Raw genomic sequence first — 21,125 nt, forward strand, 5'->3', positions numbered from 1 at the left:
GGATGAGATGGTGGGGCGCTCTGGCAGTACTTTACGGTATAAGTATGAAGAAGGGCTGAGGCTTCCTGCAGCCTAATCTCTCAAAGGAATTCGGGTGGACACAGACACCTATTCCCACAGCGCTGCACTGGGAATGGGTGTGTGTGTCCACCCGAATTCCTTTCTCTATAAGTATATCACTATTGTCAAAATAGTGTACCATGTCCAATGAACAGGGTTTGTGGTTTGTACACGGGTTGATTGGATCCCTCAAGTTTGACAAGACACAAATAGAGAAACCATACGTGCACAAGCAGATGGGTGAACTCTTTTGCATTGTCCCATCACCGGCAACACAGCGCTACAGTGTAGCCACACTGGTGGCCATGATGATCACACTTGTCCTGGAAATGTCAGACCAGCCGAGCCGGCTTGATCCAGAGAAGTCACACGCACGGCACATACATGCCAACACTGAAATCCGTGTGCGTGTGCAACACCGACATACACACACACCAACACACACACACACCAACCCCATGCACACGTGCTTTAATAGCGGCTGCCCCAGCACGACGAAACCAAAAAAGGTTACCGTCCAAAGTCGTACGTTAGTTGACACATCGTCAAACACCGCACAATTTCCGAGCCCACCATGGGACCAGAAGTGGGTATAAATAATTATAAACTGAACCGGCCGCAGAAGAGAAACAGGTAAAACGGCCGTTGGGTACTCCCAGGGTTTCTGGTCGTACGCATAAGAAACGGGATACTGTATAGCCTTACAAAAATGATCGCATATAGCTTTGCCACGATCAAAGAGCAAAACGCACGCCTAACGTTAATATAGAAAGTGTGATCAAGCCTTATTGCTATAAATTGCTCAAAAAATCAAAATCGAACGTAAAGAGTGCCCAGAAGCTGCAGGACAAGAGCGGCGAGAATGGCCAGTTACGAAACACCTATCCTTGTTGAAGTATCAGAGAGCATGTGCGGTGACGAGTCGAAAACAATCTATGTACAGGAATCAACGCGCAATGCCGCTTTATAAAACTTGAAAACAGACGCACGCACACATGTGCCCAGACACCACAGCGTGCATCTCGAGAGTTGAGAGGCACATCAGTTAATATATACACAGGGAGCAGGGCAAGGATAAAATACACCGCCACACACAGAGAAAAAGCGTACACAGGTAAATAGCAACTGACCGGGGACGACATCAGCGAGGCATGTCATGGCGTGCATACATGGCCACACACAAACAAACACACGCACGCGCGCACACACACACACACACACACACACAATACGACGATTGACCGCAACAACGCCACATTGCTGGCTACGCTGTGGTTGTACGAGATCGGTTAGGAACGGGCGGACGGGTGGAGGGACGCGCTGGAGGGGCATGCTGTGGCGACATAGAGGAAGACGAAGACGTTCGAGTTGTAGGAGGGGGACGCCCAGGGGGATGTGATCCTTGCGGCGGAGGTGATGTTGGCTCTGATTGAGTAGGGGAGATATTTCTACTCGGATGAGGCTGATTAGGCTGCGGCACTAGCGGTTTAGTTGGTTGGGAACTTGTTGATGTTGTTGTTGATGATGATGATGATGATGATGGTGGTGATTGTGCTGCCGGTGGAGATGTAGCCGGGGATGGTGAATAACGAGACGGAGGTGAGGTAGGCGGTTGTCGCCTCTCAGGCCGCTCTGGCTTCTCAACACGTTCACCTCGATCGCCTCGATCCCGCTCCCTGTCCTTGTCTTTATCTTTCTGCATCAGTTTGCTGCGAAGACTGGAAACTGCCGATGACGCAGCATTGGTGGCACTGCTCATCACACGACCCCGACCACTGGAGCTGCAACAACAACGACGACAACAACAAGAGCAGCAGCAGCAACAGCAACAAACTTCCATGACTACTTGAAGTACTGATATCAGTTGCAGTGCGTAGCACCCAGTAACTATAGCACATAGCATAACCAGTAACTAAAGCACATAGCATAACCAGTAACTAAAGCACATAGCATAACCAGTAACTAAAGCACATAGCATAACCAGTAACTATAGCACATAGCATTACCAGTAACTATAGCACACAGCATACTAGTAACTGCTATGGCGGAGGGATTGAAATCTGTGCAATCATGCCGCCGGGCAAGAAACAAGCGAATAGTACAATCAGAACGCTTCCAGTGTTATAGTGCACGGTTAGTTAAGACATGATCAGCCACACACGTATGTACAGTACAGCTCAATGAAATCCAGTCGAGTCACTCCCCGGCCCGGGTGTTGCGCAGCCCAAGACCTGCGAACACTGGGCTGCGAAGTGATGCAAGATGCAAACTTGAGTGACGTGACTGGATTTCATTGAGCAGCGCTGTAGTTTAAAATAAATAGCAGCAGCAATAGCAAGATACATGTGCACAAGAGAGTAGGGGGAACCAGGGAAACGACACGAGACATGGCCAATCCAAGCATGTCAGTTGCAAGCAGGCATAAATCCCCTTCAGTTCGCCAAAGAGCTACTGGAACAGATGGCTTGGGAGTGGAAACCACACCAGTTCACGTTCCAGTCACTCGTGTCGTCTCCCTAATTGCTACAACTCCCCAATGCATACCAAATATCTCGTCCAAAACAGGATCAATTTGGCAAAGAATGCCTGCAACGCCAACAACATCAATAGCAACAGCAATAACACTACCCGCATGACAAGAACAAGAAGGACATAAGAGGATGGTCAATGCTGGATGAAGACATTAGTGGATTAGATGGTGGCAGTGAGACAGTTAGACAAGCTCGTGACAATCACAGTTCAAGAAAAGATGGGAAGAATTTCACAACTGCATTCCTGTGTCGGGTAACTGGAAGTGGATGAGCTGAAGTAAAGGCAAGGAAGCGAACGGCAGGGTAGTTCTCTCAAAACATCCAGTGCATGAGAGAGAGAGAGAGAGAGAGAGAGAGAGAGAGAGAGAGAGAGAGAGAGAGAGAAGGAGAAGGGCAAGTGACAGTGCCAGACTGCAGCGAGAGAAGGCAGTGGAATCCTAGCAAACGAAACGCGAGCGTTGCCAGAGAGGCAGTTGTAAGGAGACTGTGACCGTGACTGCACGGAGCGGATGGTACGACGCAAGTGACAGCGACTGACTTTGCAATGACAGTGTTGAACAAGCCGGACTATGCAATGGCGGCCAGCCAGGACGACGTTGTGGCAGCAGTAGAGATAGGCAACAACAGTACACATGCACACACAGATTTGCTGTTCCATGCCAGCCATGTCAGGCAAGCACCCGGTACCTTCGTCATCCAGTCCAGCTAGCCGCGCACAAGGCGCCACTCTATTTCATCTTCTGCTTGACTCGGCCGAGCAACCTAGAGATGCCGAGAAGGCGGTGGCGCAAAGGCAACCAATGCAGCAAATGCAAGCAACGTACAGCAAGCGGCAGCAAAGAATGGGTCAGCATGATGAAAGAACACAACAGAAGTAGTCCATGGTTGAAGCAGCAGACCAGGCAATAGCCATTCGATGTGAACAATCAGTCCAACCAAGGGAATCTTCAGGATTTATCAGAATTAATAATTTACAGCACACAAACGCGCATGCGTGCATGCGTACAGAGAGGGAGAGATGAAGTGTGTGTGTGTGTGTGTGTGAGAGAGAGAGAGAGAGAGAGAGAGAGAGAGAGAGAGAGAGTGAGAGAGAGTGAGAGAGAGAGAGAGAGAGAGAGAGAGAGAGAGAGAGAGAGAGAGAGAGAGAGAGAGCCAGACGCACAGACCACATACTTTGAGGCCTTCTGGAGACCTTCTTGCGAGGCTTTGTGGAAACCTTCCTGAGCTCTGGCTAGGCCATCTCTGGGAGAGGCTTGTACCCTTGTGTCGGAGCTGAGTGTGATAACGTGCATTTGATCCTGGGATGGAGATACCTGAACAGATTCCAGACTTATCTCATCACCTGTGCTCACGAACACCAAACACACACACACACACACACACACACACACACATACACACACACACACACACACACACACACACACACACACACACATCCACACACACACACAGGGACGGAAATGAACATCAAGGGGAATATTGCCAGACCTGTCCGTAGCGGTCACGTACCACCGCGGGTAGCAGCACGGCGTGAAAAACCGCTCCCGGACAGGACTTGAACCAGGTACCTGTTGTATCTCACTCATGGTCTTTGACCAACACACTGTCATCATAATCGAAAGTACATAAGCCCCAAGAGTAATATGGGCCGCGATCAGCTAAAACATGTCCTTGGGTTTTCGTAAAAAAAAACCCCTGAGAAATGACGGAATGAAAAAAGTTTTTGCCGAGCGCGTTCCCGCTGCGCTTCATTCATGAAACGGTGGCGATCATCTTCTCAATTTCGTTCAAACACTTGTTTAGCAGTTTAGTTCAAGAAGCTGGTGAGCAAAGACTGCCAATGTCAGTGTCTGACCCTGGAGCGGCTCGCAGAGCCAGACGATCGCTGTGCATGGCCCGGGTTTGGTCAGGTGTCTGCAAGGCCGTGGCGGCGAGTCTGCAGAGCGAAGATGGCAATTTTTTCGGATCTGATGTTGATGCTGACAGCAAAGCTGAATCGCCCCAGTCGTCCCCGGTAGCGAAGAAGCCTTGTGGGCGAGTACATTAGACGACGAACTAGCGTACGACGTTACGTGTCGCTCAGCTATCTTGAGTCGTCTGACAGTCAGTGACACTGTCTTGGAAGCGCAGGTAACGATCAAAATTCAAAAGTGTCCCTTCCAGAATCGAAAAGGTTTGCAAGTGCAACGCCGCCCAGAGCATCGTGGTGCTCTCCAGGAAGAACTTGGTCCACGACCTGGAACTGATGTCGTTTACATGCTCAAGTCTCTGTCATCATCTTTAGTTCCTTTGTATTGTGCTCCTCCACAAAAGCCACTTGTTTTTCTGTATGTCCAACTGTGCGAAAACTGTCATTTTCTATTTGGGGCACCTTTAGACTACTTTGGTGCCCTTTACCGGCTTCAAGAGGCCAGTCAAGTAAGGCCCCAAAAACTGTTTTATGGAGGAGAACAGCATTTTCACTCTAAGACATGTTTTAGCTGGTTGTGGCCCATATACTCCAGCCGATCAGGTCTGCAGCGGCAGAACTTCACATCACGTCACCAGCCGGTGCACACAGCATGCCTAAAGTACAGAGTTGTACACATTCCTGTTTCGGGTACAGATCTTTGCATGCTGGTTACTGTGCTCTGTTTAACCAGCGTATCACCGACACATGGAACGTGATGTGAAACTCTGGGTCATCGCAGCACTGGATACTGGATGAAGATAGCACAAACAATTGCACTCTCCTGCGGTTATGGCAGCAAAAGGCATGATTTCAGGATCGAACACGCACCTACAACACATACAAGAAGATACATTGTAGCATAAGCATATGGCAGAATGGTAGGAACCCCAGCATGGCGGAATTAGACTACAGCGCGTGGCGTTCCCCACAGAGAACACAACTGATGCACGCATGCATGCATGCATGCGCACACCACACCAACAATGTGTTCCAAATACACCTGTCGCAAGGGAAGCATGCAACTCCGCAAATGCACTGGATGTACAGTCAACTTCGCTTATAACGACACTCGGCGGGGCATCAAAAAAGTGTCCTTATTCGCGAAGTGTCGTTATACCCGAAGTCTCATTGTATGTATTACAGTTGGAAGGGACTTTGCTCTGGGCATGGAAATGCTGTCGTTATTCGCGAATTGTCGTTATATCCGCAGTCGTTATTAGCGAAGTTGACTGTACACCCACAGATTTCTCTTATGGCAACGAGAGCGGACAAGATCTGAATGAAACAGATCAAGACTAGCGCCAGATAACTGCCTAATGCACACAACTGGTGAAGCCATGTGAATATGCACAAACCCAGCCCCTCCCCCCCCACACACACACATACACCCACCCAACCACACCCACAACCACACTAAGAAAAGCACCTTCGGCGATAAAGGAGTCCCCGTTCGTAACCGGCGGGGTGGCCATAGTCATATGGTGGACGCCAGCTCCCGACGCAGACGTGTCGAATCTCGGTCGAGTGGGGCATGAGCTTTCTAACGTAGTCAGTGTGTCGGTGGAGAAGATACTGGGTATTACTTCATTTACTTCACAGCCTTGGGACAACAACAACACAGGCAGCGGAAAACCCAACAGGAAAAAGAACTTCAGATGGATGCAAGCCAGCGGCAATACAGCAGCACCGATGGAAGGCAGAAGGAAGGCAATAGCGGCATATGGTCGACAGCCGTCACACAAATGAAGATGACGGGAGAGCGTGATTTATAAAACGGCACGAGATGTGCAGCGGAGATGAAGAGAAAAAGAGAGGCGTGAGACGTGAAGGTGACATGACGAAGTGCAGGAAAACGACGGGCCAAGGCAGTGACGGTGCATGATGGCGAAGTGACGTTAAGTGATGAAGCCAAGGCAGTGATGGTACAGGGCATGACATGGCCAAGTGAAAGCAAGTGACTAGCTAAGGCAGTGATGGTGCATGATGGCAAAGTGAAGGAAAGTGATGAAGCCAAGGCAGTGATGGTGCAAGACACGACATGGCCAAGTGAAAGCACGTGACTAGCCAAGGCAGTGATGGTGCATGATGGCAAAGTGAAGGAAAGTGACGAAGCCAAGGCAGTGATGGTGCAAGACACGACATGGCGAAGTGACGGGCCAAGGCAGTGATGGTGCAAGACACGACATGGCGAAGTGACGGGTGAAGCCAGTGATGATGCAGGACAAGACATGGTGAAGTGAAGGAAAGTGGCGAACCAAGGCAGTGATGGTCAAAGACATGACTGTGGCACTAAAGTTCAAGAAAAGGCATAAATGCAGTCACACGATTAAGTGCAGCAAGGTATGCTGGACAAACATGGTCCAGCACACCTTGCTGCAGAGAGAGAGAGAGAGAGAGAGAGAGAGAGAGAGAGAGAGAGAGAGAGAGAGAGAGAGAGAGAGAGAGAGAGAGAGAGAGAGAGAGAGAGTGAGAGAGAGAGAGAGACGCTTGACTGATCCTACTCACCTTCAGGAAAGAAGTACTCAGCATGCGTGATGATGGATTCGACCAGGGTACATAGTGGACCGGTGTCATGCATACATCTGTATACACACAAGACAAACAATGACACTAGCATTAGCAACAACAATCAACATCCTGTGGGCCACCGGACACCGTGAGGAAAAGATAAACAGCAACAACGACCGAAAGTCACGCCCTGGATCACACCCAGCAAAGCAGAACGACACTGCCAAGTTATCTTGCTGAGCAAAAAAAATTCATGGTTCGCGTGAGACTCGGCTGGAAGTCAAGTTTTCCGCCTACGCAGGAACGCCACCACCGTCTTGGATCAAGGCGCAGATGCAGCTCCTAAAGCGGTGGGAGGCGAGTAGATCAGACCCACCACAAAGTGGTCAAAGACCGAAAATCCCGTTCACTGCATCCATGCATCCCTCGTGCCAGGTCACGAGTTCCCAATTAACTGTGGCAACAATGTCACCAATCCCACTTCTCAGTCAACTATGAAAAACAACATTTTCTAAAGGTTTTCAGCCAACCTTCAGCAGTGGGGGATACATAGGAATGAAGTAAAACCATCTAATTCTTTTGCCAAATGGCTTTCACAGTTGACTGAGCAATGAAATTAGGAGCTTTGTTGCCGTGTGTGTGCGTGTGCATGTGCATGTGCATGTGTGTGTGTGCGTGCGTGTGTGTGTGTGATAATTGTTGCCTGCTTTAGTGTGTGTAGCCCCCGTCCTCCCCCAACACTAATACTAGACATGACACAACCATTTGTTCTGAGGCATGGTGGAGTAGCTTGGAGAGGATGTGTAAGTGGCCCTGGTGACTGGTGCGCCTATGACACTGAGAGATGGGAGTCACAACACTTGAACCAAACGCAGCCTCAGCATCAGTAGAAAAAAAACAGACAAAAGACTATCTGCCAGCTATAGGTTACAACATGGCAGACCAGCAGCAGGCAGGGACAAGAATCATAATAAACTTACGCATCAGCATTTTGATTGTTGACGAACAAGTTGGGGCCGATCACAAGCGCAAGATTACTTGCACCCATCTTGGTTGCTTCTTGATATTGGCTCATCTTGTTCAGGAAACACATGAGGTATCTAACAGAGAGAAGGGCAAGAAAGGCACACATATACACACACACGCGCGCGCGCGCACACACACACACACAGATGAACTGTTAGAGAATACAAAAGCAGATGCTTGCAACATGACATAGAGGTGCTGCCAGAGACATGCATTGGACCTGGGCAGCCCTGGCTCCCGGAGAGATCTCTTTTGGAAGACGAAGAAACAGGAAGAATAAAAGAACGGATCTGAATGCTGTCTCAGTTGCAAACGGCAAACAGGCAGCGGCCTTCAAAGACATGATCTTTTCGCCACACCTGGAAACAGATGTGTCCTGTAACCGCCCAATGTTTGCGTCACTAAATTTTGCGATCCTTAGGCTTACGATTGCAAATGTTCACGGGGCGCCGTGGCCAGACATATACACGTAGCACATGGGTTACGTACAGCTTCTATTTGTCTGATGATAGTACTCGTACTCATCACAGTCAAGGTTCACCTCAAATGTTCAAAGCTAAAGGTACTAGGTGCTCCCAAATATGAATGCGCACTGGATGCCAATACTCCTTATGTGTACCATGTGTTGTGAACTGTGTGTATCTACACTGTGACCGGTCGACCTGTTTGAGATGCATACGGCTTGAATGTACAAATTAAGTGCAGTGCATAATAACATTGATGTCCATTTGTGGCGCTGTCCCCTATGGCAAGTGTCGGATTTCACTTGCCACAACTGTAGTTACGTGTTGTAGTCCGATGGGGATCTCGTTCGATCGCCTCAGAAGTTGGCAGAACTAAGAACACTTCTCCAACTTTTCCGAGAGTGTTTAAAGAAGGCACCGTTAATAAGACTAGAATATGTACAGTGCTGGCAACTGAAATCCGACCCCCTTGCCAGCACTGTAGCATTGTGCACCGCATGCATACAGACGCCTGCAAGTTCAGCGCCTCTGGCTGCTGACAAGCTTCCCCCGGATTCCAGTGTCCACAACTGTGTGTGACAGGACAGCCCACAGCCTGTCACGCAGGGCTTGTATCACAGTGTGTCACGCTAAAGTGGACTTGCCGAGCAAAACCAACCGACGGGAAGAATATCTTACCTGATGTTTGCATAGTTGACGTCGGGGAGTTGATGTAGGTATTGATACGATAGCTGCATCTTCTCATTGTGTTGCGAGTCGGGCATTCTGTGCCACCAAGAAAGCATCAACGAACACCAAAAGGTCATTATCAATGAATGAAAAAATGAAGAGACAGTGTGACAATGAAAGTTGATGGTCCCTTCACATTGCAAGCCATGGTCTTCAGACATGTACAAATTTAGTCCAGTGCAGTCTTTGAGCCATGCCATAGCAATGTCATATGAATACTCACTTTGAATACCTCAGCAAAGTCGTCACACCAACGTGTCACACCCCAACACAAAATCTTTGCAAATATCTGCCATATGCACTGGGGTAAATTCCCTGCGACCTGGCAAACTTACAAAGAGATGCCCTTCCAATCCTCGTAGCGTTCTTCTGTGAACAGTGGGTCAGGCAGTTCTCGCAGATATAACTTGAGAACACCTGGAATGGAGAGAGATAGATAGATCGAGAGAAAGAGAGAGAGAGTGTGAGAGAGAGAGAGTGTGAGAGAGAGAGAGAGAGAGAGAGAGAGTGTGTGAGAGAGAGAGAGAGAGAGAGAGAGAGAGAGAGAGAGAGAGAGAGAGAGAGAGAGAGAGAGAGAGAGAGAGAGAGAGAGAGAGAGAGAGAGTAACGTCAGCATGCATGACACGTAGGCAACAAGTAAATGACATACATGATAAGAAACCCACTACTTTTTGTAGAAACCCAAGCAAAAGAAGCAAGAATACATCAGCCTGGCCTGAATGAACACAGCGGCTACCTACGAAAAGGCTGCAACGAGTGTATAAAACAGTTAATTAAGAAAGCACTAATCCATACCTGCCACTGTGTGCGGGGACACCTCAGAGAAGTCCAACAGTCCGTAGTCGATGTGTGCCTATGGGTGAGCAAGACAGGCAGGAGACACACAACAACGCTGACATGGTCAAAAGTATGAATGTGCACCCACAGTATGCATGCACCAAAAGATTATGCAATATACTGTAAAACATGTAATTTTAGGTGCATCAAAATTTTGGCGTCAGGGACATGCCAGGTTTCAGGTGTAATTTAGAATTAGGTGACCAGCATTCCCATCACATACAGTGTGTACTCTGGTGTCTTTTAGGTGTAGTCTAAATTTAGGTGCTGGTTTTCACTACCGAAATCACCGAAATTAAAGTTACGCCGAAAATATCGTGTTTTACAGTACATGTACAACCAAGCAATATTGTTACGTATAATACAAGACACAGAAGTAGCAAAGAGAAGCCATCAACAAGCCCACACTCCACTACTCCAAGAAGGAACAAGCCTGAATACCGGCAAACGCCACAACTTTCTTTTGCAATACCAGAGAACAGCGCAAAGAACTAAGCAAGCACAGGGGCTTACTTTGAGTTTCTTGACCTGCGACACTGAACCGGCTAAGCGAAACAAACCCTGCACAAACAACAAGAAACACCAATCAGGAGAAGCCATGGAACGAATGATCAGCAATGAGGAATGGAAATGCAAAAGTCACTACAATACCACCGCCAGCACCAGCAACAAAGTAGTCAAAGGTCTTCAGGCTGACCAACCGTGAATGACGCGGTTAACCTGTCAAACCCTCTCCATCCAAACACCTACACCAGACACAAGCACCCCCCCCCCCCCCCCCCCCCCCACACACACACACAAGCATGCACGTACCTCTTCTTCTTCAATGTGCGGTAGTAGCGCAGCACAGCAGTTCTCAATGACCATCGACACATTCTTGCCGTTCACACTACAGTGAGTGGCAAGATCGACACCGAACGACGGACGGAACGGAGTGTGATCGATGATCTCACGCATCCGTGGCACCGTTTGATTGAGACGCGATAGGCACTCTTCGTGGAAGCGAATTTGATGTTCCATCATCTGTCCATATGAACATACACACACCACACACACGCACGCACAGGCAATGTCATGAAGTTAGGAATTCAGAGCTCTCACAAAAATAGTCATATTGCGCCCAAAGCCCCCCCCCCCCCCTTTTTTAAACATATTGCTATTGACTGAAGGGCCTGGGGCTGGAGTTCTCCGAGGGTCTCTCCACATTGCTTTGTTAACTTGTATCCCCATACCCAGCCACAGCCACAAAAGGAAATGAATACAAATATATTGGATGGCAAACTCAGGCGGAAGGCGAGTGCGTGCGTACACACGTGCGTGTATGTGCCAGATGGATAACACGATAACTCACGGACACAAAGTTTGATGCCATGCCATGTTCCTTGGAGGAGACTTCCAGCAGATCTGTAACGTACTGACTCTGGAAACAGAAACCACACATACAGACACAGGCAAGAACATTAATTTTGTATAGCGGGTCGAAGCCCGGGAAAGTTAACAGGTTATTATCATACTGCTTCAACGTGTGCACTTGAATAGTAAGGGTGTCATCGATTGATGAATCTGGATTGAGTGCGAGCAGGCGGTGTAGTCCGAGCAACGCTGGTCCAATCGAACAAAACAAGGGTGTAGTACGCAAAATGTACGCATATCGTGCAAAGATTCTGTGAAAGCTGTGAAAAAAACGCCAAAGTCCATTTCCACTCCGGGTGTGGGGGCCGGTGTGGTCGGATTCCAATCCAAGTACACCTACTCCGGATTCGGCCAATCGATCACGCTCACTCGGAGCGCACTTGCTCTGGATTCGCCCAATCGATCGTGCCCTAAGTCTCACTTTATTGTAAGTCGCATCCACTTCTTGACCATGAAATCTAGTACATGTATAAATGAGGAATGTAGATTCGGGGAACACAGCAAGTCCTGCTTGTAGCTATTCATAAAAGGCAAACGGCTAAAGAGTATCCAGTGCAGCATTCAGGCCTGATACCGTGTTTCATCGATCTGTAGAAGAATGCTTTGGGGCGTCATGCCAAAAATAATATTGAAAATATGCAAGCCTCGATCGATTCCATTCTCCACTGACCTGCAAACTGTGGAATTTGGACTCGGTCTGTTCCATTTCAAAGCGCAGGCGTTTCTCTTCCTGCTCCGGCGTTGGTGTTCCAGCAGGTCGCTTCTCAAACTTGTGCACCCTGGAGAAGAAAACGTAACAAAAATATCAAGCCATACGAGTCATATCCATTAGCTTGAGGGAAAGATTCAAACGGGGAAAAGCCTGAAGAAAAAATTGACTTTCACCACCAGGAATCGAACCAGGGACCTTCGCTTGAGGCCAGTGATGCTCTAACCCTTGAGCTATGGTGTAGCTGTCATCCCAGCAGAGACAACTCAACATTCTCTTCAGACTTCGAAACACACCAGTCAAGCAGAGCTAATACAAACCACACAAATATAATCAGAAATGCTGGTTCAAAAAAGCCTACAGCAGAGTAGACACATTGAATTGCTGGCAGCAACCAAACGCTGCAAGTGAATATCACAATTCAGATAGACAAAGACATCAGACTAACCTGCTTGCAGCACTGTCCATTTCCAGACGGCCCTTTTGCAGCTTCTTGAAAAGCTTTTCGAGAGCATTGGCATCATGCTATAGATGCACAGAATGCAACAGAACCACAACGAACATAGAGTGAACAGGAAGCAAATTAAGTGAGAGAGAGAGAGAGTGAAATGGGCAAGCAGGTGAGTGACTGGGTGAGGATTTGTCTGACGTGCATGGATGTGTGTGTGCGCGCGAGCGTGCACCTGCGAGAGAGAGAGAGAGAGAGAGAGAGAGAGAGAGAGAGAGAGAGAGAGAGAGAGAGAGAGAGAGAGAGAGAGAGAGAGAGAGAGAGAGAGAGAGAGAGAGAGAGAGAGAGAGAGAGAGAGAGAGAGAGAGAGAGAGAGAGTAAGTTACATTTATAAAGACAGGTAAGTCTAACAAATGAGGACTGAGACCTCTACAACAGGGTTTTTACGCCTGAAAGCAGGTGCATGATTTAACAAGCAGGTTGTCAGTCTAGATTGTATGCGCAGATGGAGAAAAAGCGCAGAATTTTTGTAATGAGATGAAAAGCAGAAATAATAAGAAATAATAAGAAAAGATGAAATGAAAGCCTGCTCACAACCCCGCCCAGCCTTGCGAACTGGGTATGGTGGATTAAGAACCCGGTTCAACGCTCGAGCAAGCGCTCTCCACTCAAGGTGTTCACAGCAACTGATAGGAACTCATATGGAGAGAGAGAGAGAGAGAGAGAGAGAGAGAGAGAGAGAGAGAGAGAGAGAGAGAGAGAGAGAGAGAGAGAGAGAGAGAGAGAGAGAGAGAGACACACACACACACACACACACAGCTGGCGTGTATTGGCAACATAAGTGCACAACAGTGCTCCGCCGGCATCACAAGTCTTGAAAGATCGTAGCCCTACCTCCAAGTATTGGTTTAACGGATTGATGATCTCCTCCTCCACAAGTAACTCTAGGCAAGCACTTTGCATAGCATTACGCTGCGTCACATCACCACATAAGTCCAGGATTTGACTGCACGGCACAAACAAATCCACGGTAACGGCAAAAACCCATATTGACTGACAAGAGCGATAGAACATACTACATTGTAATAATGCGTGAACTCAGCACAGAGTGTGCAGTACAAGCGCTGACCTGTACCGCAGTGTACATGTATCGTAGTGTCTTGTATTGAAGCCTGTCTCATATAGAAGCCTGGTTTGAATACAAGCCTGATTTTCAAAACACACAGTCGACACATAAGCCTGGTTTTAGTGTGGACACACTTAGAAATACCTGGCTGAAGCCTGATGTGAATAGAAGCCTAGCACTGACATCGGCTTCTACGGTAATACGGCCGGCTTTAGTACGCGACAACGCGGTATGTGCAAGGACTGTACTCTGCACACTCTGAACAGAACCGGAACCGAGCGATCTGCTCGCGATCTTTGCCCTCAGGTGTGACGTGCAATACATGTAACATAGTACCGAGAACACTGGTATACGGCATTGCATGAGCGGGATCGGCATTGTGCCGCCGTACAGTGAGCGTGCACTTGCGCCACATAGAAAAAGTGTACAGCCAGCACTTAGCCATACTTCGTACACGCACCATTGCCAAAAAAACCCACCGCACTGCAACTACCCGATCGAGTTATGCAGGCGCAAACTTCTACACGACTACCCGTTCAAATCTCGGGTAGCATGGGTACTGGACTGCCCGATGGCACATGCCCAAAACATCATACAGTGAAACCTGTCTAAGACGACCGCTCAAGGGACCTTCAACATGTGGTCTCTGTAACCAGGTGGTCTCCTTATCCAGGGTCGTTTGACTGGAAATAGCACCATTCGGTTCTGGTTGCAGTGGTCTTCTGGGACAGGTGGTTGCCTTGACAGGTTTTACTGTACTCTGCATTCCATAGTACACTGTACTTTAGATCCAGGGTACCGTATTTCCCCGATTATAGGTCGCACTCGATTATAAGTCGCACCCCCATTTTCAGGTTTGAGCAATATCGTTGTGATATATTGACTTCAGTAGTAAGTCATGCTCGATAGCAAGTCGCACCCCTTTTTTGACCCTGATTTTTTGTGTAAAAAGGTGCGACCTATAATCGGGGAAATCCGGTACTTCATGCCAAAGTGTCACTGTATGCTATGCTAAGAACAGCTGAAACCAGACAGAACTTACGCGAGCGGCGTGGTGCCCATCTCAGCACTGGCCTCATGAAGACAGTTTGCTAGCGCAGTCTGAGGGAGCTTTCTCTGCAAGAACACAGGAAGAGAAAGAGATGGAAACAGTTGCATGGTCGTATGTAGAAGCATAGTTTGCAAAACAGCAACAGTGCAACCAAATCCTTCCTTGCCGTTATTCAGAGCTTTGTGTCTAAAAATTAAAAAAGCACTCATCAGACAGCACTGGTTGCACTGTTGCTGGTCTGTGAATTGTATTACTGGCTGTGTCCACTGGACATACAGAGTATAGTACTATAATTATACTATTACTATATGTCCACTGGACATAAAGAGTACAGTACTAGATGCAGCCTGAGGATCTTAGACACCTGTCTAGAAGTGTACTTCGAATGGGAGAACAGGAAACGGAACAGCGCATTGAGACATTAGCATGCTTTCATGCTTCAGCTGCCAGTATAGAATAGTAACTTGAATAAATTCATGGCCTAAACATCAGCGTATGTAGCGTAAAGTACCGCGAGAGAGCCCCACCACCGCCACCACCCTTTCCCGGTCGTGTTTTCGAGGTGGGCTCCTGTCTGTATGTAGGTCAGACAGCATGTACTGTCGTGGACATCGAAATTCAGTCGGAGGTCAAGCGGCCCCAGGGCGCCGGCCATGCAATCGTGAGTACGCAAACGATCAACATATGTGCACTGTATATGCAACGTTCTGTACGTACTGAGGGCGCCGGCCCCGGCCATTCGACTGGATTTCCGTGTCCATGACGGTACCTTGTCCACACATTGCACGTTGTAGTACATTCAAACCCTACTGAGTTAACTTTCGAGCGCGAGTGGGTGCGAATTCAACACAAGAACATGCTAAGTGTGACCGAAGTACACTGGTTCACCGTTGTCACACTCTGCTGTACGATTTTCCTCTCCATGGCTGTAAAGTCAAGCTGTGGTGTTAGTGGACATTATAGCGGAACTTGTAGTTTCTTGGTCCTTTTTTCTTTACTATAAATGTATCCTTGGCTCTCCATCCGAGTCCATTCTTGGGGCGCAGCCTCCTAGCCTAGACCGCTCATATTTTCATATACTACAGTCTATGCACAGTTGAGTCACCGTGTATACATTGGTATGCTGTGCTTCGTGAAATTCTAGCCTGGCCGTTCTTCGCCGCCCGACTGTACTGTAGCCATAAGCATTGCTTTCATGAACATACTTCAAAGAAGTACTCAATCTGCGGACCGAACTGGTTCGTCCTTTGTGGACTCATCAGCGCAGTACAGAGAAAATGAGGCCGAACCTGATCACAATGAAAAATAAATTTTCCAAAGCCAGATTTAAACCAGGCCCGAAAGTACCTTGCCAGAGTGCTCAAAATGACAAGTCAGTGAGCAGTGCGTAACGCAAACATCAAATGCACTACCCCACATGAGAGTGCTCCACTACAGTTGCGGCAAGCGAAATCCGCCACTTGCCATATGGGACAGCGCCGCAAATGGACATCAATGTTATTAATATGCACTACACCTAATTTGTACATTCAAGCCGTATGCATCTCAAACAGGTCGAAAGGTCACAGTGTAGATACACACAGTTCACAACACATGGTACACATAAGGAGTATTGGCAACCAGTGCTCATTCATATTTGGGAGCACCGTTGAACCTTTCAGATGAACCTTGACTGTGCACTGTGATGAGTAGTTGAGTACGAGTACCGTCATGAGACAGATAAAAGTTGTACTGTACAAGTAGAAATATTCGTCTGGAATTTAATTTCGTCTTTTTCGTCCAGGGAGCTTTGGGACTAAATGAAATGCCGGACGAATGTCGATTTGTCCAGCGTTTCAATACACTCGTATGGTCCATGGACTAAATTTTCAACCGGACGAAATGCCTTTCTTTGGATTTAGACGAAATTATTGACCGACGAAATTTTCTGCCTATACGGTATGTAACACTAGGCAAAGCCAGATTTTGCCAGTGAAGCTTCGATATTTTGCCGCAGCATTTTACTGGCTCATCGTCGATATTTTGCTTTCATTTTGCCAGACCGCTCGATATTTTTGCTCCCAAATTTGTGTCACGCGTGGGAAATCTGAAGGAATGTGGGGCACGTGCTGGCAAAAATGAGGAAAGTGAGACATGTGTTTGCAAAATGTGCGAAAATGAATCACGTTCACCGTATATTGTGTAAAATCTCCAATTTCCAGCGAACATACCGATATTTTGCTGCGTTTTGCAAGCAACTTCTCTTGTCTTGCCTTTGACCGAGTCTCACGCGAACAGTGAAAATTTTTTTCTTGTCAAAATTCTTCGATATTTTGCTTTCGCAGAATTGCTAGCAAAATCAGGCTATGTCTATGTAACACAAGTACTGCGTATGCATGGCTTCCGGGCCTGCATACCGCATGGTGCAGTCCCCTATGCCAGGGGTCGGATTTCACTTGCCATAACTGTACTACAAGAGCAGGAGCGAAACGCAGATTGAGTACTCTAATTTCAGAAATTTTCGGCGCTCAATATTTTCGGTATGAGGGCAACAGGCTAGGTTAGGTGAACAGAAATTTTCGGTACAGAGAAGCAGTTCCCTATTGGGTTATGTGTGTTAGTGTTTGTTCGGTGTACTGAAATTTTAGGTGTGAAACAGACGCACCGAAAGTACCGAAAATAAAAGTACACCGAAAATTTGTGAAATTACAGTACTTCAAAGAATTGGATGTAGCGATTTCAGAGGGATTCCGAGTCACTTACCACTCTTTTCTCGTACTCGCTGCCGGAGCCCTGGAAGCTGCTGCTTAGTTTCTTCTGTACACGCTCACAGCTGGTGCGGGTCACTTCATGATGCCGCTGCACCAATGAAATATGATCCGGCAACTCCTCGACTGACTTCTCCGCCCTGTAAAGATCATCACACATCCACCCGCAAACACACACACACACACACACACACACATACACACAAACAAAAGGCTAAATAAAATCCACCGGACTGGCTTTCTCCAGGTGCCAACGTTCGGAATATACAGATGAATACATTTCAGTGATTCGCTAGATGTACATCTGGCGTAGCCAGTGTCCAGCACTCCGTAATGCACATGCGTGGGCGAACTATGTTTACATATACCGTAAAGTACAATACCCCCCAAAGTACAATACCCCCCCCCCCCCCCCCCCCCACACACACACGCCAGGTCGTTTCTCAGCTTAGTCTTCGGCAGGGGGCGGGAATTACATCAACACAAGGCTGTCAAGTGCAGTACGAGGTATAACGCGGAAGGTCAGACTCAGTGTGCTGGAGTGTGCGCTGAAAGCGAGTAGTACCTGGTTAAAAAACACGGAGTCGGGCACGGTGGATGCTGCTGAGTACCGGCGTGTCACGTTGCGAAAAGGAGGCGTGTTTGATTGCACCCGGCACGGGATGTGAAGATGTGAAGGTCGACAGCAGAACTTCAAATCACACGTGACAGACCCATATGCATACTATTGGCACCCTGTGCATGATACGTAACCTGTTCAACCATGTCACGTGGTGTGAGGTTCTGCCGTCGCAGCAGCGCTGTAAAGAGGCTGTGCAGGCAGTTGCACACTTTTTGAGGTCAGTTACTCTTGAAGTTATCCGTAGTTTGTCCGACACTACAATACAATGATATATTGCAACATACTGGTGAGTCAGATCGTGCAGCAGTAAGCACGATACTGACAGATGTGCTAATGACAATCAACTACCTGATGTTTAGCTCCACCACGTTGTGAATGCACAAGCCAACCGCCTTCCAGCTTGAAAGGTAATCAGTTATGAAAACACTTCAGAAAGGTTTAAAACTCGGATGTTGAGCCAGTTAAATTATGGTATAAGATTTGGTTACGTTGGTGGACAGTTAGTCATAACTCGTAACATTTAGTCCTCCTTTTTCACCACTTCAGAAAGGGGAAGGTGAGCGCACTCAAGAGGAAAACAAGCCAAACATCACAACGAGGATGATGGTGTTATTTTGTAACGCAGAATCTTCCAAGTCAAAAGCTGTTGGCTTGTGCATTCAAGACGTCATGGAGCTAAACATCAGGTCGTTGAATGCTAGTACCACATCAGTCAGCGTTGTGCTAGCTGTTGCACGTTCTGACACACCAGTATCTGGCTCGTAATGATCAGTGTCGAAAAAACTACGGACAACATCACATGTGCCGCGGGTCAGCTAAAACATGTCTTTGGGGTTCTGTAAGTAGACACAACAGAATGAAGAATACTAGTAGTTTCTTTCGAGCACGCTCACTCTGTGCTTCATTCATCAACCGGTGCCGATATCATCTTGTTGAACTTTGCTCTCACACTTGTTTGGCGGTCTAGTTCAAGCAGCTGGAGAGCAAAGTGACAACTTCCTGGAATTTTTTTTTTTGGAAAACTTCACTCTAAGACATGTTTTAGCTGACCGTGGCCCATGTAAGCCTTCCGTCCTTTAATTTTTTTAATCCTTGGCTCTCTATTCGAGTCTGATCATGATAGTAGCAACCCAACAAGTAACACGACTAAGCTAGAGCAGCACAACAGCAGCTCTGGCGTGGTTGACAGCCAGTACCTAACTATTTTACTTGTACTAACATCACTGCTGTCACCAGTGCACAATATACACGATAATACGACTAGTGGCTTGGCGGAAGGTATTGAACGAGGTCAGTCGGAGCGTATCAATACAAAGGAAGTACAAAATTGCGAACATCAGCACACAATGGTTGTGCTAGTTGGCACGAGCTGGAAAGTAGTGACCTGCTCGCTCGCGCTCTACTCTAGTCTTGTGCTTCGTACAACAGCGTAAGACGTAAAATGGTCTCTCCCAAAAAACCGTCCTCAGCAGCGAAGCTGGAGAGCAGTAACATTCTTCTCATGCATGGCGTTATTTTGTTATTGTTCAGCTGATGACAGGACTTGGGTCACTTTCGCACATTAGGCTACGAGCACATCAAACAACAGCTATACTTGGTGTGTGAAGCAGCAGATGAAGGCTGTTCACGATCAATGCCAAGCTACAGTTGAGACTAAAACCAGCTCAGGGCAGCTGTCCTTTTCTCTCGCAGTCTCAGACAATGAATGACCGCCGAGTACGGTGAGCTTACTGATAATAATTACTAATGACAAACGAAAGCACTTTTTTTTATCACCGGCTACTATCAAAAAGCAGAACAGCAAGTCGATCGGCAGAAACACGGACACGTTTCAGACACTAAAGGGATACCCTGAGAAAAACTGACCAAGAAGAAGAGCTACAGCGCTCTCACCTCGAGACACAAATAAAAAGATGCACCCATATAAACTGAATTCAAAATAAGTTCAGAGTACTCTTGATTCTCCAAACAAAAGCTACGCAACATTATCACTTCAAAGCACATACCGTCCTAGCTTCTCAGCTCCAGCACGCTGCAGCATACCAAGCTGCTTGTTGACCTTCTTCATGGCGGCTCAATTCTGAAGTCGCACGGTTGTTTGCAGTTTTGTTATCGCGTTCACAACGCAACAAAAACAGAAGACAGCAGAACTGGAAGATACTTTGCAGTGATCCCAAATCCTTATCTGAGGTCTACAAAAAAAAGGTACTACTCAGTGCTCCACATCTCTCACTGAACAGGGCATTAGGTGATCTATGCCTGAACACCCAGGTCTTGGTATTCAATACAAGATGAGCGGAAGAAGAGATTCATTTGGAACAGCGACAACGACAAGGTCCTTTTCACTCTTTTTCAGCCACCAAGCTCACAGTCTCACACAACACAGTCAGTCAACACAAGATCAGTCAAGACTTCCCTTCGGCTTCGTACAAGCGTCGCTCGCTCGGCCACATCGTAGCAGGTCAGCGGCCATATGCCATACTTCAGTATGCGCGCAAGCGCCATCATGTTGCTGCATACAGCGAACGACACAGTAGTAAATATACGACTTACACGTTTGTGCACGTGATTAATCGATTGCATGCGCGCACGTGCACGCGGATGGAGCGTGATCAAGCTCTTCGGGGGGGCCGGGGGGGGCCCGGGGGGCGCGGGCCGGCCGGCTAGCTGCGGGCCGGGCGTGTAATCGCCCCTCCCGAGTCCCAGTCCCAGACCCCCCCCCCCCCATATGACCCAGGCGGCCCACATGTGTTGGATCGCGTCAACGTGTACATGTGGGTCCTCGTCAGTCGAATCCAGGCGAGCTAAAATTGTAGAGCTGCACTCCAGGTCCACGTATAGAGGACAGGCGGTATGGCAACTTCCCCATGTCTTACCTCCAACTAGGAGAAGCCAATCAG

The 21,125-nt window shown here is 47.8% G+C and overlaps 1 protein-coding gene across 3 annotated transcripts; it reads right to left on the bottom strand.

Annotated features, from left to right (window-relative positions):
• Positions 1 to 586: 586 nt before the first annotated feature.
• LOC135811438 (rho GTPase-activating protein 44-like) lies at positions 587 to 20,662 on the bottom strand. 3 transcript variants are annotated; one of them, XM_065324677.1, is made up of 18 exons: positions 20,232 to 20,662; positions 17,599 to 17,743; positions 14,848 to 14,921; positions 13,574 to 13,685; positions 12,680 to 12,756; positions 12,193 to 12,301; positions 11,461 to 11,529; positions 10,923 to 11,132; positions 10,623 to 10,670; positions 10,068 to 10,125; positions 9,608 to 9,689; positions 9,222 to 9,308; positions 8,034 to 8,153; positions 7,051 to 7,127; positions 5,972 to 6,145; positions 3,765 to 3,933; positions 3,279 to 3,353; positions 1,706 to 1,841 (listed from the first exon to the last, which is right to left on the bottom strand). In XM_065324677.1, the coding sequence occupies exons 1-17, from the start codon at positions 20,291 to 20,293 to the stop codon at positions 3,320 to 3,322; spliced, it is 1,707 nt and encodes a 568-aa protein (XP_065180749.1). In that variant the 5' UTR covers positions 20,294 to 20,662; the 3' UTR covers positions 1,706 to 1,841; positions 3,279 to 3,319. The 3 variants fall into 3 exon arrangements, with proteins under 3 accessions (XP_065180747.1, XP_065180748.1, XP_065180749.1); XM_065324675.1 differs by lacking the exon at positions 3,279 to 3,353 and having other exon boundaries at positions 587 to 1,841; positions 20,232 to 20,654; XM_065324676.1 differs by lacking the exons at positions 3,279 to 3,353; positions 5,972 to 6,145 and having other exon boundaries at positions 587 to 1,841; positions 20,232 to 20,647.
• Positions 20,663 to 21,125: the final 463 nt, after the last annotated feature.

Source organism: Sycon ciliatum, chromosome 3 (assembly GCF_964019385.1).
Source record: "Sycon ciliatum chromosome 3, ocSycCili1.1, whole genome shotgun sequence".
NCBI classification, from domain to species: Eukaryota; Metazoa; Porifera; class Calcarea; order Leucosolenida; family Sycettidae; genus Sycon; species Sycon ciliatum.

Excerpts from the sequence above, each read along its gene's own strand:
- LOC135811438 (XM_065324675.1), bottom strand. The coding sequence starts at position 20,293 with ATGAAGAAGGTCAACAAGCAGCTTGGTATGCTGCAGCGTGCTGGAGCT. Across the intron at positions 10,126-10,622 it reads CGCAGGTCAAGAAACTCAAA|GCACACATCGACTACGGACT; the intron begins GTAAGCCCCTGT and ends GCTCACCCATAG. Across the intron at positions 9,309-9,607 it reads GATTGGAAGGGCATCTCTTT|AATGCCCGACTCGCAACACA; the intron begins GTAAGTTTGCCA and ends TTGGTGGCACAG.